The sequence below is a fragment of the Cannabis sativa genome, chromosome 4 (genome assembly GCF_029168945.1).
Source record: "Cannabis sativa cultivar Pink pepper isolate KNU-18-1 chromosome 4, ASM2916894v1, whole genome shotgun sequence".
In the NCBI taxonomy this organism is placed as follows: domain Eukaryota; kingdom Viridiplantae; phylum Streptophyta; class Magnoliopsida; order Rosales; family Cannabaceae; genus Cannabis; species Cannabis sativa.
This window is the reverse complement of record NC_083604.1, coordinates 1531545-1553442: the sequence shown is the minus strand read 5'-3', so window position 1 is coordinate 1553442 and position 21898 is coordinate 1531545. Positions and strand designations below refer to the sequence as shown.

Sequence of the window (21898 nt, the reverse complement as noted above, 5' to 3'; positions counted from 1 at the left end):
TTTGTTGTGACTAAAAGTTACATTTAGTGACAAAAAATTTATGTTGTAACTAAAAACTTGTCACTAAAAGTAGTTGCTTTTTGTAGTAAATGTTTTAAAAAAAAAACAATAATTTTTTTATAAAACTACATTTAATATAGCGTAATTTGCAGCATAAATACTTAAGTTTAATTTCCAGTTGTAAATAAATACCTAAGTTTAACTTTTGACGGTAATAATACCTAAGTTATAATTCTAAAATTAGGTACCTGACTGCTAAGTATTAAGTAAATTGTCATGTGGCAATTCCTAATTGGTCCAAGTCATTAAAGTTTTATTTTTTTAAAAAAATAATAATTAAAATATACCAATAAGAAAATGACATGTGGATAATGACTTAATATTTAACAGTTAAGTAACTACAACTGGGAGTTAAACTTAAATTTTTATGCCACAAATTACTCTTTAATATATATACGAGTTTTATGTTGTTGTCATTACTCATTAGTTATGTTAAGTTTTATATATGATGTTCTAGTCTTTTGTCTCTCGAAGGCTTATACAAGCTTTTCTCCTATGATAATTTATGGTCGTAGACCTTTGAGTGGATTGAAATTGTAATTGAAATATTTCTTAAAGAGGACTTACTACTTTTTGTATTTCTTTGGCAATGGCAACCCTCGTTCTCATCTTTGTTAGGTGATGGTCATATTAGTTTTGGATTGATATACCATTATGTTTAGTTTGGTTAATCATTAATCAGTTATATATTGCCTGCGATTTCGAACAAGACATGTGTCACCTTCTCAAAGGGTGAATCGTAAAACAGTTAGATGGTATCTCAGTTAAATCAAGCCTAGCTAACAACTTGCTTGTATAAGGTAAGGTTAGTCTCAGAGAAAGTAAATCCATTCGAAAGAATAAGGATTTCTACTGGAAGTATATCTACCCCTCCAGAAGTCGATTAAACTCATAGAAAGGATGATATCTTCGTCTAAGGAATAAATCTTTCATGTGCAAGGTATCCCCGGCCACTAATTCATCCCCAAAGTAAAGGGTTCCATAATTTCACTCCTGGAGTGGAACACATCCCGACATCTCTAGATATGTTGTGTGTGGGGCAGTATGCAATATCCTTAACCAGGGCCGTCTTAAATATTTTAAAAACCCTGTTCTAATTTTTAAAATTAGGCCCTTATAAAAAAATATAATTTATAAAAAATATTTTTAGATATTATCATACGGTTATATATTTTACAAAACTCCAATTATTTTATTAAACTTGTTGTTGATTCCAATACAACAAAAAATTAATAGAAAAAAGGAATATGAAATGTTTGAAAAGAGATGCCGAGAAGAGTTGTTGGCTTTGATGGTTCCCCTTCTCAAATCCACCACCTGCAACAACAAAAAATCTCAGATTGTGGTGAGAGAAAGTGTGAGATAAAGAAAAGAGAGAGCGAGATAGGGAGGGACAGAGTGCAAGAGAGAGAGAGAGAGAGAGACCTCGTTGTTAGTTTTGGAGATTTTGTCATTGAGGGTCTTGAGCTGTCATCGAGAGACCTCGCGTGAGAGAGAGAAAGAAGGATGTAGGTGAGAAAGAGGGAAAATTTTTAGGGTCAGCTATCACTTGTGTTGTAAACCGATCGATGCTAAATCTCAAAATGTTGGTTTATAATCAACGCAAAAAGCGTCAGTGAGCCGATCTAGACCTAACTAATTTGGTTTCTGAGAGCACTGACAAAGCTAAACTCGTCAATTAAGGAGAGCATTGAATCATTCAAAAGGACTAATCTTTTTCTTAGTTCCATTTGGAATTTATGACTCAGAGAAGTGTGTGAGCTCGAACTGGAAGAGGGTGGTGAAGTTTTCCTCATGCTTAGCTAGTTTGTCTTGGTCCCAATCTGACAAAAAAAATTTAAATTGGTATTTTTTCTTAGACGTTGACCGATGCTAAAAGTCTTTTTTTATAGTAGTGATTGGCCGGTGATAGATTACACGATTTGTTGGAATTTGGTCCATTAAGCCTTTAGTTAGGGATTTTTTTGCATGGGAAATATAAGGATTTTATTAACCATCGAACACAGTAACAAATCAGTTGGAACATGCTCCAAACTAAAACAACAACCAGGATACAATAAAGAAGCTCTAGCAAAGTTATGAGCCACTTTATTAGTAGATTACAAGCATAACAAAAACATTTTTCAAAATACCAAGTAAAGTCTTACAACCATTAATCACTTGACCAAATAAAGAAATCATAATAGTAGAGCTCCTAAGAGCTTGCACAACAGTCAAACTATCTGTTTCAAGAATAACTTGATTCTACTAATGTCGCTTTTTCTAACTCAAAACCTCCCGATTGCCCATGCCTTCTGGAAGTTCTGGCAAAACCATTCCCTAATGCAAACTAATACAACTTTCAGTTAACAAACCCTTGCATCACGAGTCACGTAGCCAAAACCATACAAACCACTCTCCTCAAACAAAGCAGCATCAATATTGACCTTAATACTATCTCCATGTGGTAAAGTCCATTGCTCTACCCATCGTCCACCTGTAAAATAGGCCATGATGACTCAATAGTTAAGTTATGAGCAAGTCTTCATTGATTAAGGTATCCTTCAGCTGATGCCACTATGCTACTCACCCCCATCACCTTTTGATTCTAAAAAAATTCATTACGAGAATTCTAAGTAGCCCAACAATAGCAACTAACAAGGATTTATGATCAGCATCAATTCTTTGAAAACAATCCACACACCAATCTAAAAAAGTACTAACAAATTGTGAAATAGTCCTGATCCTGACCCTATTCCAACACAATACAACAACTAAACAAACAACTAAAGCATGCAGGATGGACTCATCCTCCTCATTACAAACAAGACAAGGAGAACTAATCTCTATACATCTGGTTCCCAGTTGAGTCACAGTTGGCAGACACTCCCTCTTCGCCCGCCACACCAAATTCTTTATTTTTAGAGGAATTTTTAAACTCCAAAATTTCTTCCAAAACTGTGTGACCGCTGACCCCTCTAAATTCTAATTCCCATGAAGTTCTTTGAGAAGATGATAGGCATTTTTTACTGTGTACAAACCAGAAAGTTTTTTTGTCCAAACTAGGTGATCAAACCCTTGGCCAACATGAAGAGAAATTCTGGTAATAAGGTCTTTATAGCGCTCCACAATGAGATCTTAAAGTATCTCATAGTCCTAACTATCCCTAACAGTATTTAATTAATTACTAACCTTAACATCGGCAAGACCGAGAAGAGAAGAAATAACCAAGGGATTATCATTGTCAGACAGCCAATGTTCACCAAGGACAGTAATATTAGTGTCGTTTCCCACAAACCATCGCACACCTTTAGATATGACATGCTTTGCTTCTTAAGCACTTCTCAACACAAAACTTGGATTGGAGCACAATTGTGCTGAAAGGAATGTACCATTCAAGTAGTATCTAGCTTTAAAAATTTGAGCCACCAAAGATTCAAGTCTAGGAAGCAGCCACCAACCTAGTTTACCCAAAAGAGCAAGATTAAAATCATACAAGTTGCAAAAGCCCATACCACCTTGAGTTTTGTGGTTACAAAGATGATCCCAAGAGATTCAATGAATTCCTTTGCTTAAATTCTTGGAAGATTGCCACTAAAATTTTGTCATTGAACTCTCAATGTCTCTAGTAACCTCTAGAGGAAGAATGAATACACTCATAGTATAACTAGGAAGGGATGGTGCCACAACTTTGATTAAAATCTCCTTACCGACCTAAAAGAGTAGCTTAGATTCCCACCCTTGAAGACGTTAACTTTTCCTTTGAAAAACCCAAAATGACAGACTTATTTTTGCTCATGGTACTAGGCAAACCCAGATAGAAACTCCCATCTATAGCAGTCAGCATACACAATAGCTGACAAATACTATCCCTTATACCACTATCTGAATTGGTGCTATTGAATATCGAAGACTTTGAAAGATTCACTTTTTAACCTGATGTAGCTTCAATTTTTTGAAGAATTTCTTGCACCTTTCGCGCCTCTGTCTCCGTAGCTTTACGATACAAGTAGTTATCGTGTGCAAAAATTATATGAGTAACTCTAGGCGCACCATTAGCTAGCTACCTTACTCCTATGGATACAACCTTGTTGTTCATACTTCCTAATCAAAGCCAAGAGGCCCTCAACACACAAGATAAACATATAGGAGAATGCAAATCTCCCTGACAGATGCCTCGAGTAGGGATCACTGGACCCATTTCATGCCTCCCATTAATCACTTTATAACGGGCTGTCTTAAGATATTTTTGGAGCAACTGGACCCATCTTTCATTGAAACCCAACCTTCTAAGCATAGCTTCTAAAAAATTACATTCTATACAGTCATAAGCTTTGCTCATATCTAATTTTAGTGCCATGTAAAAAAAGGAAAAAAAATGATGATTTTAACATATCGGCCCAATCCATATTTTGAAAAGTCTGCAATAATATGAGTCGTGTTGTGCCGACTTATAAAAGATATGGATATTGTCGTATTGTACCAATATTTTAAAAGATAAGCCCAGCATGGCACGCAAGTCTATACTTTCGTGTCGTACTTTACTCGAGCTGACCTATTTTTTATAAATGAGTCAGTCTGTTTTCTTATACAAATCGAACTCGGGCTTCATATTATTTTTCAATAATACTTTACACATAATCATATAAAAAATTAATTAGAATGATTTATATTTTAATATTTATTATTATTATTATTATTATTATTATTATTATTAAATTATAAAAAAAACATAACGTATTGTAATTTCAAATTAGTCTATTCATATTTACGTATCGTGCATTTGAACTTGTCGTGTTGTGCTTAAACTTACATCTTTGTATCTTTTTATTTTGTGTCGTATCAAAAAACCCAACTCATACTTAAAGCTCTATACAAAATAAAAGTGTAAGTATATGAAAATATTGAAATTTTACTATCACAATGCAATTTTTTGCAATTAATTATAATATTGGCCGACAGACCATAATTTTCCATGTTTAAATCATGTCAATTAAGACAAATTTGAGAATGTACACAAGAAGTGGAAGGTGTAACCAACAAGGTAGTCTTTCAAATTTTTTAACTGTGGTCCCCAAAAGAGTTTAATTAGATAAACCCATTTTCATTAATTTTTAATTTGATCAATTCCTTGTGTTAACAGTTAAATAATTTAAGCACCTTAATTAATAACTAATTTAAAGGATGAACAATAATATAATATTAACATTTAATTTAAAAAGGAATTAATGTAGGAATATGTGTAAAGAGAAAGAAAGTCACTAAACAATGTATAATTAATACATTAAAATCACCTAATTATTTTGTTTTTATTGTTTTATTTTATTATTATTTTCGATCAGTACCGTTACTGTAAACTATATACTATATTATTAATAATTAATGATAAAAAAAGATTTCAATATGGATATTATTAATCCCACTAAAATAGCATTTACTCAACGAAATTAAAACAATTATCAAAGGCAGTGGTATAATTTAAATTTAACCAAATTATTAATTGCGCTTTATTAATTTATGAGTACTCTTATTTTATAGGGGTAATTTCATAAATATGGGAAAAATAAAGCTAGTTTAAATAAATATGGTAAGGAAATTTAATAAAAAAAAACATAGTATTTAAAATAAAAACTTAACATATATGAGATTGAATTACCATAAAAGATATTAAACTCCCTTCATAGTTTTGTTTTTTAAAAAATAAAACAAATGAAACTACAGTGATCGCCGAAGTTGTTAATGGTGCCTGAAAAGATCCCGGAGTTTGCTGTCGGTGCCAAAAATGTCGTCGGAGTTGCTGCCAGTGCCAGGAAAGTCGTTGGAGTTACTGTCGGCGCTGTAAAAGTCATCGGAATTGGCATTATCGTCAAAAAAATCACCGAATTTTTTTTTCAGCGTCGATAGCAACTCCGACGACTTTTCCGATACCGACAGCTACTCCGGTGATTCTTTCGACACCGACAGCAAACTCTGACGACTTTTCTGACATCAATGACAAAGAAAACTACCTAAACAAATAAAAACATTAAATATAAGATTTGAAAACCTAATTTACATATATATATGTCATATTAAATACCATAAAAAGACTTACAAATAAAAAAATACTATATAAATTGGTCAAACTTAAAATTGTCATATTTTATAACTTTTAAAATTCTATAGAAAGTATAATATTTCTTCTATTTTATATCCTTTTTCTAATTCAAAAAGAATAAAAAAATATCTAGGCTTCCTCCCTATCTATAAGAGATATGCTCTTCTAATTACCTTTTTTTTTTTAGAATTAGTTACCCCTTAAATTTAGGAGTTATGTATTTGTTAACTAATTAATCATAATAAATGTTTAAATTTCGAATTAATAGTAGTGATGATTGCTTTTTGTCAATTTATAGTAGAAAATAATAAAGATTGAGAGAAAACCATTAAATACATGAGCTAGTATAATTTTATTTCAAAGATCTGCATTGAAAATGTAATTTCAAAAAAAAAAAAATAATATAGAAATAATATTCTAATATTACTTTGAATATTAATAAAAGACTAATTAAAATATTTGCCTCTAAAAATTTTTCTGAATGTTAAAATTTTTTATTAAACAATTGAGATTGTTGGATTTAAAATCTTTTATGTAATTTTTTCGGTGATTGTTTGTGTGTTAAATCATGCTTCCCAAACTTTAATATGTATCAAGTTATAGATTAAAATTTTCTTACTAAAATTGAAAAAAAATTCTTAAATTCAACAATCTCAATAATTATATGATTTAAGTTCAAGATGTAAAAATCTTAATTTACATTAATAAAAATATAACATTAAAATAATTTAGAGAAAATTATAAAATAAATAACTTGAATGATGTATATAAAAGTATGAAATTTATTAAACTAACAATTTAAAATATTAAAATTTGTAAAATAATTTTACTTAATTTACTTTATAATAATTACACATCTATAATCAATTATCATCACATAATATTGTATTACAATCGTTTTTACGATCATATAATATCATTTTGCTAATAAAAATTTAATATATTTGAAAAGTCTTTTTATTATAAAAGTTTATGTAACTGTTTTTTTTTAATTGATGTATTTTAAAAGATAAAAAATCTTTTTTACATGTACATGTAAAATTTATTGCTAGTACGAGACAGAAGTGGTATAGCAAGGTAAGGTTAAATCAATTTTCTTGTTTGGCAAGAAAGATTAGAGAAGGGAGAGAAAAAAAATTGAAAGAAATAGAATATGCAAATCCTTTATTTAAGTACAAATATAATATACCTTCTCAAAAAATTATTAAAAAATAATTACAAAATTAAATTTAATAGTTTTATTAATAGATAATACTCTATCATTCTACTCTTCAATCTCCATCTTCTTCTCCTCTCCTCTCATTTAAAATATCAATATTTTGACTATTTACTCAATCTTCTTCTATCCTATCAAACATAGTGATTTTGAGTTTGAATCTATTATAAGAAATTTATAATAAACCATATTACAAAAAAACAATTACCTTCCCAACATAATTTTTTTTTTATTAAATGTGACTTTTAGTCACAGCAAAAAATTACTTGTGACTAAAACATAATATTTAGACAAAAGTTGTTATTAATTTAGTTTTAATTGCAGCAAGTATTGTAAGTAAAAACACATTTAGTTACAATAAATTGTAATTTTTGTGACTAATACATTATCTTTTAATCACAACACAAGAATAATGATTTATAATTAGTCACAACTATTTTACTTTTAGTTACAAGTTTTGTTGTGACTAAAAGTAAAAATTTTTATAGTACCAGAATATAATATTAGATACATATGATACATTTAAAGAACCATACAATTGTAATAATTAAGATAATACGTACTTATAGAGTTAAAAAGAGGACTTAGTTAGAAACGCTTCACTTAACTAGAAAATTCTACACACTCCACACAAATACTAAGATCACTAACTATATGGGCTAAAATGACAAAAAAAAAATATCCATTAAACAATATTTTTATTAATGAAGGGATTATTTAATATTTAACCAAAAATTAAAAAAAAATATATATACAAAATACAGTTGTACGAAATTTTAATTACTTTACTGTTTATGAGTTTTTTTTTTTTTTTTGTTTTTTTTACAAAATACAGACTATTGATGTTTTCTTGTTATTTATCTGTTATTTTTACGTTGTTATTTGTATGTTATTTTTATGTTGTTTTTATAACACTGCAAAACTGTAATTAAAAAAATTAAAAGATTTTAAAATTAAAAAAAATAAAGATTTTGTAAAAATATAAAGAAAAACATTTGAAAGTATATGCAACGCGTCCGTTTCACCTTTGAAGTCTCATACCTACAATACACCTGTACGTTACTTTTGACTGCTTCCTGGAATGACGACTAGCCCTGGAAACTACTCTGGAGGTCAATCATCTTAAGATTGCTTCAAGTCAAGTGATGGGCTAAAAATAAAATGCATCTTGTTGATATAGATGAATACCCATCAATCTATTTAAACTCGCTTCAATTGTATAGTCTAATACCTACACAGTCTTAAAATCATATCACACTTGACCTTTCTTACGTGATAAGGGATTGCATATCTTACCCCAGCTTTCTCCTTACGGATAACGAAACTTTTTTAACTATCACAGTATAGATGTTAAATTTTTACTAAAAATAATATTTTGTATAAATTTCCCTTTAATAAAACAAGTAAAACATTAATATAAACCCAAAATAAAAATCTACACCTATATTCCCATAGTAATATGTGTATCATTGTAACGTCTCCGCTTCAAGCTTTTATTGGGCCCATACACTCACGGAATAATGCATCTTATACACGAGTACACCACTCTGGCTGCTTCCTAGATTGACAACTGACCCTACAGACCAACACGAGTGTTTCCAGCGTGCTTTGTCCTCACTTGCACGCTTCTTGGGAAAACTTCCGAGGAGGTCACCCATCATGAAATTACCCCAGGTCAAGCACGCTTAACTATAGAGTTCTTTCGTGATGGGCTACTGAAAAACAAGATGCACCTTGTTGATATAGGTAGTACCAATCAATCCATTTAAGCTCTCTTCAATAGTGTAGTCCCATACCTACACAATTTAGAATCATCCCACTTGACCTCCCCAGGCAATGTGGGATTGCACAACTTACCTAGTATTTCCCCTTACGGATCACGAGACTACTGACTGTCATAATTACCCCCACTTACGGGGTCCGACGTCCTCGTCGACCACACTTCCGGCTGGGTTAAGGCTCTAATACCATGTGTAACGTCCCCGCTTCAAGCCTCCATTGGGCCCATAAACTCACGGAATGATGGCTCTTATACACGAGTACACCACTCTGGCTGCTTCATGGACTGACGACTAGCCCTACAAGCCAACGCGAGTATTTCCAGCATGCTTTGTCCTCACTCGCACGCTTCCTAGGAAAACTTCCCAAAAAGTCACCCATCCTGAAATTGCTCCAGGCTAAGCACGCTTAACTGTGGAGTTCTTTTGTGATGAGCTACCGAAAAATAAGATGCACTTTGTTACTCAGGCAATGTGGGATTGCACAGCTTACCTGGTATTTTCCCTTACGGATCACGGATCACAATCACCCCCTTACGTTATGCTCATATTTTATCTACAATAATTTTTTAATTAGCTTATGGAATATTTTTTACGTATTAAGATGTATTATTTATCACAACTATACATAATTATATAATCAACAATAATATGATGTAGTTCAATTCCACTTGTTTTCTACCAATTCTTCTTTTATTCATCAAAAGCTCATTGATTTCTTTCTCTTTGAGATTTTGATAAAGTGTGGGATGAATAAGTTTTTCTTTTTCTTTTTTAAATGTTCTCAACTAGTATTTTCTTATTTAAATGTGCAAATTCAAAGTGTTAACGTTTTAATCAAGATCATCTCTAACAATTTAGAGAGCTATAGTTTGGTAATTTTTTTTTTTTGAAAAAATGTTTGGTAATTTTTTTTATTGTCAACTTGTTTGTAAATTCTAATGCTATATTCTGTTTTAATTCCTAATCTCTAATATTATTCCTAAATTATTATTTAATAACAAGCTTCTTGACGTTGATGGCTAACCCCACCATTGAAAATATTATTAAGAAAATAACCCTTGAGCCTTTGACTTCAAATTTGATCTCAATTACAACCCAAATAAGCACTCAATTTCACGTATCAAAAGTTGGTGCTTAAATTATTATAATATTACTCCAATTTTTTGTAATATATATACCTTTTACATTATGGTTTTGTTAGATTTTTTTTATTTGATTGTTTACTTAGAAAATTTTTTTACTCTAATTTTTTTTATTTTATGATAGCGTATATTGTAATTATTTAGGATCACTTGAAAATTTTTAAAAAATTCTGGATAGTTTAGAGTACCGGAATTAAATTTAAACAATTAATTACCACATGCATAAAAAAATAATCACGCGTACAATAAAATATATAAATCTTATTTTCGTTATTATAAACTACCCAAATTTTTTTAAAAATTTATAAATGGTCCTAAATAACTCTCCAGTATACCGAAACATATAAGAAATCTACCAAAACACTTACATACTAAAGTATTAACTTATCCTATATTATATATCCTGCAAAATCACTTACTTACTTAAGTAACATGCAGTAAAAGGTAAACTTATTTTTATCCCCAAAAAGGTTGAATAACCACATATAAAGTTATGACCTTGAAAAGTTGCAAAGTTTTGATTTTGAAAACTTAGAGGGAAAGGATTGAACCCCACAAGGGTTCAACGGCTACCTTCTTATATTTCATACAATATGTATATATAATAAGTCCAAAGTGCCACCGACCACGACCACACACCCACCTTTTTACCTTTTTCTTCACCATTTAAACCACTCTTGCCTCTCATGGCTCCAACCATTAAGCTTTGTAATATACCTCTCAAATTCAAAGCTTCAATCTTTTGGTCTAAAATCCCCAAAAAATGCCTAGAAGAAAATTGCCCATCTTTCACAAAGTCTCAAAAATGCTTAAAGTTTCAATCTTTATGTCAAAAATGAGAAAACCCATTATTCCAAAGCTTGTTGTGTTTATGAAATCACAGAAATTGGTGAGGAATTTCAAAGTCAATCTTGTTCAAAATCATAAGAAGTATTATTACAATTATGGGTATATTACAGATTATGAGTTCTCTCCTTCTAAGACTCATCCTCTAATTGGGTACCAAAGAAAGCAAAAGCATCAAAATCAACTTGGATTTGGAATTAGCCTCCAAAGAGTTTATTCAATGCTTTTTCTTTGTAATAACTTTCCAGCCGTTGATGAAGAAATCAAAGTCAATTGTGGAGCGTTGGATTGGGATGATCATGATGAAGAAGAAGAAGAAGAAGAAGAAGAAGAAGAAGATGATGGTTCGATTGATTTAAAAGCTGAGAAGTTTATTGAAAGGTTTTATGAAGAGATGAAAATGCAGAGGCAAGTGTCACTATGAAAAATGGTCATTTTTCAATTTCATGCACATTTGTTAATTTTTTCTATTTTTTCTTGCTTTTTGGTTATGTATTACCCTTTGTCAGATTTTTTTTTTTGATAAAGGGTATATTCAAATTTTTGTTTTTGTCTATTTATTATAATTGTAATTGAGTGAAAGACTTGAGGGTTGGTTTTGTATTCTTTGATAAGAGACATTAATCTAAGTCGGTTTTCAATGAATTTTTCTGTTTCTTAAATTCATAGAAGAAGAACACTCACATGGGCGATTGTAGAAAATGATTTTCTTCAATAATAATTACTGACATATAAATTTCCGGGTAAATCTACCGTTTGGTGTTTTGGTAGATTTTTTTATGTATATATTTTTTTTTAGAAGCTTATTACAAATTTCTATTACAATTTCTTAGTCAACATTCACATATTGAAATATTTTTTTTATTTTCTTTTTACAAGTATCGAATATTAAAACTAGGGGTGTTCGCGGTGCGGGTGGTGCAGTTTTTAACCATTTTTCAAACCAACCCGCACATGCAGTTTTTCCAATTTTCCAAACCGCACCCGCACTGCGATACTAAAAAACCGCAAAAATCGCACTGCAAAAAATGATGCGGTGCGGTGCGGTTTTTGCGGTTTATGCGGTTTGAACTATCACAATTTTTTTTTTTGAAATCATCATAAAATAATTAAACTATCATTAATATAATTATTCCAAAACACTTAAGAAAATACAACAAACTTAAGACTAATAAAACTTAACAACAACAATAAATCAATAATCTTTTTAAAGTTTCAACAACACACTTAAATCAAAATAACAAACTTGAAACTAATTAAGTTCCAACAACAATATAAATGTACAACTAACATACTTACATCAATAGATTAAAAATAAAACAAACACAAACTTCCAACTCCAAATTTTAATACACATGTATGGGCTTGGGTTTGTTGCTAAGAAGAGAGGGTTTGTGAAGAGTTATGGATTTTGCCCTAAGATTTATAGGCTTGGGTTGGGCTCATATGTATGGGCTTAATAAAATAAATATAAAAATTAAAATTTTAAAAGATGCGGTGCGGTGCGGTTTGAATCGCGGTTTAATAATTCAAAACCGCAAACCGCAAACCGCACCGCGCGGTTTGGGAAAAATTCAAACCGCAACCGCACCGCGAAGAATTTCAAACCGCATTTTTTTTGCGGTGCGGTGCGGGCGGTTTGAGCGGTTTGATGTACACCCCTAATTAAAACAATACACAAAGTTATTGATAATATTAAGATATGGAAAGCTATTTGTGTAAATAATTATTAATTTTGGTCAGTTAATGTAATTTTTTTAAAAAAACTACAACACACGTGATCATAAAAAAAAAAGATGAGTGTTACTATCAACCTCCTATTATAATCTTTTTAGTTAATCTTTGTGCTCGAAAACACATGTCAGAATATTTTTTTTCAATTTTTTTTTTCATGGCAATGTTTGTTATGCTTACAATATCATCTCTGTAAATTTTTGAACATTTTCGAATAGTTTACAGTGCCGAAAATGCGTTTGAAAATTTTCAAATGCGCGTGATTAGTTGAAATATTAAGTACTCTGTTTTCGGCATTGTAAACTATTCAGAATTTTTTTTTAAAATTTACAAAGATAATACTGTAATTATAATGAATATCATCATAAAAAAAAAATTGAAAGAAAATATTCCGGCATATGATTTCAGACGTAGAAGTTGACTAAAAATTGTAATAAGAGGTTGTAATTAGCACTCCTCTAAATATTTATGCAGTTTATTCTATAGTACTTAAATTTTTTGGCAATAAAAATATTTATGTTGTTTATTTTGTTGTACTTAAATTCTTATGTAAATTTAAAATATAATATTTAAATAATATAAAGAAAGAATAAATAATTTAATATATAGTGTAGAGTAAAAATTTAAGGTAAATTAAATAAAGTTGAATTTTAGTTATGTAATTGATAGAATAGAGAAACTCTCTCAATTTGAATTTTAAAAAAAATCAAATCAAATTCTAAACTTATTGTTTTTTTCTCAAAACCATACATTAAGTAGGCAAAAAAAGAGCCACAAATAAGTTTGTTAGTAGAAACAAAGGATTCTACTTTCCTTAAAGAAAGGAAACTACAAAAATTTGTAGAAACTCCCCAAGCAACAAGGTTATGGACAGCCAAGTTCAAGGTCCTAGGTATCCACATAACTGAAGCGTTGTGCAGAGAATCAAAGGTAGAAACCAAAGCAAAAAAATACTTCTCTCACGCCAATAAGAGGGCGACCTGCAAATAATACTATTGATTAAAATTTAACAATTAGAGAGAAAAATAGGTGAAGCCCAATCCCTATGCAAGGCCAACGAAACTGCATGTAGAAGGGTTGTTGACTGCGGGCTAGTCTTATGCTTAGGGTCCACTCATTTTAGTGATCAAAATAAAAAAAAAAAAATCTTTTAAAAATATATAATTTTTAAAAATATTATTTATCTTTATAATAAGAATCCAAAAGTTTTTATTTATTTATAGATCATTTCAACTGAGGACCGGCCCTGCTCCACCCTGAAAGCATTATCAACACAAAGCTTAACGATGATGGGATAAGCCATCAAGCTCTCTAATGGCCTAAGCTTATTATTGTTAATGTTTACTATTATTATTATTATTATTGTAAAATAATTATGAAAAGATATGTTTATGACATAAATATTTGAGCATTGATATTAGGTTGAGTGATATTTTATTGAGTAATTTTTTTTTAGAAGTTTTAAGGAGTAATTCATGGTATAATACTTAAGTTTAATTATTAGTTCTAAATAAATATTTAATTTTAATTTTTGACACTAATAATACTTAAGTTATATTTGTAAAACTCGATAGATAACTAGTTGTTAAGTGTTAAGTAAATTGACATATAGTAATCCTTGATTAGTCCAGGTTATGAATTTTTATTTTTTTTTTAAAAAAAAAATAATTTAAATATACCAATAAAAAATGACACGTGAATAATTACTTGACATTTAATAACTAGGTAACCTACAGATTTTTAAAAATATAACTGGCATTGTCACTGCCAAAAATTAAATTTATGTATTTATTTACAATCGAAAGTTAAACTTAAGTATTTATACTACAAATTACTCTATTTAAATAATTATTAAATTAAATTATATAAAATTTAATACTTAATTGCATTATGATATCTTAAGTGATATTAGGCACGCTTAGTATTTCTTCATAAATATATGGCTATTTAGAATTTTCGCCCCTTGAAATATAGCATATGCATTATTTTATCTCTTGAAATTTTTAGCTGTCAAAAATAGCTTTGAACTATTCACTTTGTTACATGTGTCAAATTTTGGTTACATGTGTTAAATAAAATGATGATGTGGTTGTATGTTAGCGCCACGTGTATAATTTAAAATTATTAAATTAAAAATAAATTAATGATAAAAAAATTATGTAAAATAAATTAAAATTTTTTAAATTATTTTTCATATTAATTATACATGTGGGGTTAACATGACACTATGTGGCAATTGTCTAAACAACCACATCATCATTCTAGTTGCTACATGTGTTAAAATTTGAGAGAATAACCAATTTAGAATGTGAATAGTTTGTGAATTATTTTTAACGGGCTGAAAAATTTAAAAGTACAATAATAAATAGATCATAATTCAAGTTGCAAAAATTATAATAATCTAAAGATATATACTAAAACTTAACAAAAATATTATTATATCATGGTAGAACATTTGACTTATGATGTAATAATTTTTGTATTTTGTAAAACTTTATTGATATTGGCTGTAGCTATTATATTTATGAGATTATTATATAATATACTAATATTTTGTAAATTTTTTTATATATTTATGTTCAATTTATTTTTATTATTTTTTTTTATATTTTTGCAGTATTTTATAAAAATACAAAAAAATAACAAAAAGATCACATGAAATTAAGAAGAGAACAATATCTAAACAACATAAAAAAATAATATACAAATAATAAAAAATCAACTACAAAATAACAAGAGTACAATATAAAAATACACTAAAAAATCGTATTTTATATAAATAAAATTTGAAAAATCGTAAAAATATTGAAAATTCCGTACAAACTGTATTTTATTAATTTTTATTATTTTTGTATTTTTATGAAATTATCGCTACATTTATTTAACAAACAATTACTTAAATATAATATTGTAGAGAAGAATAAGAGTTGGAAAGAAAGAGAGCATGATAAAATAAAAAGGATAGTAATTTTTTTTTGTTTGGTATTGAGAATAAAAAGAAGATGATATGTATAAATTTAAATAAAATTAATCACTTCATGCTAATTCAAGTGACCATAAAAGTTATTGAACTTCGTGTGTAGGAGTTATGGGATCGAATCTGTAACTCAAGAATATTTGTATGAAAAGATAATTCTAAATCAATTGTAAAATATAATGTTGTTAATTATTTGTATTTTTTTATCTTAATTTTCAATCCTCCTATTCTTAGAGAGATTCTTAGTGAAATTAGATCTCCTCCTAATCTTCCATTCTCAATCTATCGATCACTGTAAATTACATTACAAGTTTCTAACACTGTAAATTTGTACATACACAACAAACATGTAAATCCAAAAAATCAAAACTCAATATTTATACATATAATAATATATATATAGGTACATACCATACTATATAGTTTTTAAAGATATTAGGAATGAAATTCCTAGTAAGTTCCTAGATATATATGACCTCTTTTTAAGAAAAAAGAAGTTACTAAATGATCATGAAATTGGGCTCCGTCTAGCCCAAAAATACTGCTTTGGGCTACTGGGCCGCCGTCCGAAAATCAGTTGATGGAAAAGCTTGGTGGATCAAAGCTATGAGAGGCCCAATACTAAATATGTTATTTTGTCTAATTTTATATAAAATTTCAAACCAGAGCCCTAGAGATCACCCACATCCTGGGCTGGGCCCTCTTCGGAGGACTAGCCGTAGGAGCAGGAATAGGAGAAATTTATATAAACTACTATTTTTGAAAATTTGTTTACTCTTCTACGTTTAATGGTTTTTTTTTTATTATATTTTTATGGTATTCATAAAAAATACAAAATAATAAAAAACTACATAAAAATAATAGAAAAATAATATAAAAATAATGTACAAATAACAAAAAATCAACAATAAAATAACAAGTGTACAACATAAAAATATATATATATAAAAAAAAGAAATATTTACATAATAAACCAAAACGGAAAAAATTTCATTTTTATTTTTTGATCTTTTTTATTTACAAATATACATCTTCAGTAAAAATAATAAACCGATTTTTAGTTATTTTATAATTTATTTATAGTTATATAATAGTTTTCAAGAGATTGTTTTTCTAGTTATTTTTTTTGTTGTTTTATAGTTTATTTATAGTTGTCACGAGATTGATTTCTCGTTATTTTTTTTTATTTTATTTTTTTTTTACTTTTTACTAAACACGTGTCTTTTTGCAATATTAAAACTTTACAAGTATGTTTTTGTCATTATAAATTTTAGGCTGTAAAATTATAAATAAAACATAAAAGAAGAGTATTTATGAAATTTTTCTTAAAAAGTTGTATTTTACGTAAATAAAATCTTAGAAATTATAAAATATTTAAAATTCTGTACAACTGTATTTTATCAACTTATTTTGTTATTTTTGTAATATATATATTTTAAACAATCACATTGATCTTTTGGGATAATCTTGGTTGTGCTATTAGAAAAACCTAGGTATATTTTTCCTAGTAATAAATTAAGGAATTGGGCACCAATAAGGTCAAATTAATGCCTTAATAGGCAGGCCCAATAATCAGGCTTCTTGTCAAGGGGCCAAATTAATTAACTAAGGCCCATACATGTAGATTTAGATTAGGGGAATTTTTTTTAGGGAAATTTACATAGTATACTAACTTTTGTCATTTTTTACAAAAATACTGTTAGGTGGTATTTATTACTTTTTTACTGTGTTTTTTATAAGTTTCATACCGCCGTATACTGTGTTAAGTTTTCACTGTTGTTCTACTAATGTTTTTTAGTTGTTCTACTGTTGTTTTGAGTTGTTTTGTTTTGTGTTCTACTGGTGTTTTGTAAAATCCACAGTAGTTTTGAAAAGATTTCCTTGTGACAGTATTTTTGTAAAAATTAACTCAAATTCCAGTATTTTTGTAAGTTTCCTATTTTTTTTTATAGGTTTTTATAGCTTTTGTGCAAAAATATGTTTTTACAAAAAGTATTTTTATAGGAAAAATTCAAAAGAAAAATACAAAAGTTAAAAAAATATGAAAAAAAAAAGTAGTTTCGGGTAACCAATTAGGCTAACCAGTTACAAACAACTTTTCTTGTAGTTTTTGTTTTTATTTTTATTTTCCTTTATCAAGTAGAGAATGGTTACAACTAATGTGTAAATGGTGATACCGATCAATAGTCTCCAAATTTATTTACAAAATCCAATCCAAATATAGAGAATTGCTACAAGGTATTATTAGTAGTGTCCAAAATTTTTCTCGGTATCATACTACTATTAGTATATTTTTTTTTTGTTGAGTATCAAATATCATATAACTTTAGAAAATAACTTTTAAACAATATCACTAACCAATCGTGAGGCTCTACCTATAAATACCGAAAACTATTCGTGCCCAATAACAATACTCGCTAACAAATACACCCTTAAGAGAAAGAGTATTGATCCTCTTCTCGATAACAACAAAGATCAACATTACTCTCAATGTGAGGAACAAATACTTATAAATACATACAAAAATATACATACAAAGTGCGAGGGTCAGGTCAAGCAATTTAAGTGTCTTGAGCGATAAATTAAAATTGAACTTTTTACTTTTTTTATTTTTTTTTTAAAAAAGAAAATTATCAGTCAAAACTATAAATTTGGTTCCCAAAAAAAAAACTTCGTAAACTCTAGAATATGTAAGATTTTTCGAATCATGTGTATTAGGACCACAAGTTTTTATTATTTTTTTAAGTGGATATTCCCTATTATGAACATTTATTATGGGTACGTTTGGTAACAATTTTTTAATTAGTTTTCTTGTTTTTAAAATCAAAAATGCCCCTTGAACTATTGAGATTGTTGGATTTAAGGACTTTTTTTCGAATTTTAGTAAAAAAGTCTAACATGGATGAAAGTCCAAGGGCCATGATTTAGTACATGTCAAAGTTCGAGGGGCATGATTTAGTAGATATCAAAGTTTAGAGAGCATGGTTTAGTATATAAACAATCACTGAAATAGTAAAATTGAATGAAATTAGACAAAAATTCTTAAATCAAACAATCTCAATAGTTCATGGGGTATTTTTAATAACCTTAAAAGTTTAGGGAGCATGATTTGGTACATGTCAAAGTTTAGTGGGCAAAAATCCTAATTAGCCTTTTTTAAATATTTATTTTTCTTGATCAATATTTTAGACTCTGGACTCGGACCCTGAACATGGACCCGAGACCCCGTCCCTAGGCCTGAAGCAAACCCGGGCCCCACACCCCCGTCTCGGACTCATGACCCGAACCTCGAATACGGACATGGACCTAGACCCCGAACCTCGACCCTAGACTAGGACCCCAAATGCAAACTCGGACCCTGGACCACGAACCCTAGATTTGAACCCCAACCCGAACCATGGCCCCGACCCGAACCCTAGACCCAAACCCTAACCCGGACCCAAACCCCGACCTCGACTTGGACCTTGACTGGACTCGAATCCTGGACCACACCCAAACCCAAACTCAGACCCTGTACCCAGGCCTCAAACCTTACCCCGACCCCGGGCCCTGACCCAAACCTCGGACTGGACTTAGACCCATGCCCAGGCCCCTACCCCGGACCAAGACCCTGACATGGATCCCAACCCCGGACTCAGACGTAGACCTGGACCTCAGACCTAGACCCCGACCCCAGACCAAGACCCCGGGCCAAGCCTAGATCCCGACCTGACCCCAAACCTAAACCCCATACCCCGAACCCGGTGCCGACTTTGGACAAACCTTAGCTCTTGACCCAAAACCCTACCCAGACCCTGACCTCGCCCCAAAACTAGACTCAACCCTGTATCCGAACCCGACCCAGATTCGGCCCCAAACCTGGATCCGAATCTGGACCCGGACCCAAACTCAGCCCCGACCCAGACCCGATTGCAGACCCGGATCCGGACCCAATTTAAATAAAATCAACAAATGAAAATGAAATATATAGAACACACTTTTATTTTTTGTTTTTAAAATTGAGAAATAAAAGTAGTTATAAAACACATTTTTATTTTTTAAAAATAAAATTGTAAACACAAATTCTACTTTTATTTATTGATTAAAAATTTTAAAAAGAAAAATATTACTAAGCGTCACCTATAAATATATTATAAAAAAGCATTTATTGTATTATATATAAATAGATGGGTGATAAAAATAAAAGACATTGGGCCATGTGTAATGACCCAAGCGGTCTAATACTTGTGCTATGGCTTGGAAAGTGGCTTTAGATTAGTATTAAACTGAACATTGCTATTAGGCATATCTAGCATCATCACAAGGTGACGTTTTGTGAATGGTATTTAGTGGTATTAAATAGAAATTATTACATTAAATTATGTGAGTTTCAATACTTAATTCCACAAATAATAATATTATACTTTGAATGATTTTTGTAATATCTAGATTAAAACAATATTTAATGTTTTGTTTTTGAGATATTGATTACGCGTGGATAATTTTTTTTTTATTTATTTATATTGTTAATGAGTTGAGATTATTGCTTAGAGTAGTTATGATAATTTTCTAAAGATAATTAAGTTGTGGCATTTTTACAACGTATGTGATCATTTAGTTAAAGCCCAATATAAAAGTCCACTAGGGTTTTATAATATATTTAGTGAGTTTAATTAATTGTATAAGTAGTATTAAGTAAAATTATTATGCAATTAATATTAAGAAATTTGTAGGTTTAGAGAAATTCAAACGTGTAGAAACTGTTTTAGTAAAATGACTTTTTAGGGGTGACTTGTTGCCTCTAATAGTTATTAGGGGCGAATTTCTATAGTTTTAATGGTGACTTTTGTTGCCTCTCTAATACATATATTTGTTGTAGTGTAAGCATGTTACGTGCCAGTTCAAAAACGCGTGGTAACATATTTTTTTAGCTTATTTAATACGTGGTTTAATAATATATTGTCGTGTTTATAAGTTGATACTTAATGGCTAAAAAAGAGTATGGCCGCAATAAAATCGTAAAATAAAGTACTTATGCCGCAATTTTTATTTTTATTAGGGTCATATGGGTAACAATTGTAAGAGTTAAGGAGATTTTGCCGCTAGGAAACAAATCCACTAATACTAATAGCCCCATTAATAAAAGTATTATCTTTTAATTTTTTTAATTTAATAATTATAAATTAAAATAGTAGAAAAATTTCATAAAATTAAATAAAATGATTATAATGTAGGTATAAATATTTTTTTTAATAATAATAAACTCCACAAACTAAAAATTCTTAATTATTATCACCCTTTTAATTGATCTATCATATTTGAAACTTATTGATCAAAGCGTGCATTACATGAAAACTAAAGCTATATTTTGATTGGATTATTTAATCAATATTAAGGAATATACCCTTAATTTTAATTGGTTAGTTTTGTGTGTTGATAAAATATATTTTATGTATGCTATAATTGATACTCTAATTATGACTATATTTATATAAATAAAACCAACATTAGTGAAGTGTGACTCTCACTACTCATGACCAAGTAATTAATTAGAAAAGAGAGAGTGGAAGTCTATGTCACTTTGATGGCATGGAGATGAAGCTTATTTTATTTATTTATTTATTTTTTAATTTTTTGAAAAAAAAAATAAAAAGAAAATGGGACCCAATTAACCTTTCTAATATATTGCTTGAGAGGAAAAGTTGTGGGAATGTGTTTATAATTCATTATTAATTTTGTCTCACCAACCACTAAAGAGTTTTTTGTGTTTGTTTGTACACTTATGTCAAAGAAAAACTCTAAACAAAAATAAAATATATATAGCTTTTTCAAGTGCCACAAGTTTTCAAAATATTGTGGGATTATTATGCCTTGCATACACCTTTGCTTATTTTCAATTCTTCTCCCCTAAATCAAACTCAAATCATTTATCAAAATAATTTTCATAACATATTATTAAATAATTATTTTTATTTTATTCTTATCTTATTATATAGTGTGTTCTCATGTTTTTTATTACTTCATTTCTCACCTGATGGAGCTAAAAAGGTCAATTATACATCTATAGTGGATATCTAGCAATTTTGA

At 29.3% G+C, this 21898-nt stretch overlaps 1 protein-coding gene across 1 annotated transcript; it reads left to right on the top strand.

The window, feature by feature from the left end:
- The first annotated feature begins 10584 nt into the window (after nucleotides 1-10584).
- Nucleotides 10585-11893, top strand: LOC115714629 (uncharacterized). The gene has a single exon (XM_030643374.2). The coding sequence runs from the start codon at nucleotides 11039-11041 to the stop codon at nucleotides 11543-11545; it is 507 nt and encodes a 168-aa protein (XP_030499234.2). The 5' UTR covers nucleotides 10585-11038; the 3' UTR covers nucleotides 11546-11893.
- Nucleotides 11894-21898: the final 10005 nt, after the last annotated feature.

Coding starts and splice junctions, on each gene's coding strand:
- LOC115714629 (XM_030643374.2), top strand. CDS start 11,039: ATGCCTAGAAGAAAATTGCCCATCTTTCACAAAGTCTCAAAAATGCTT.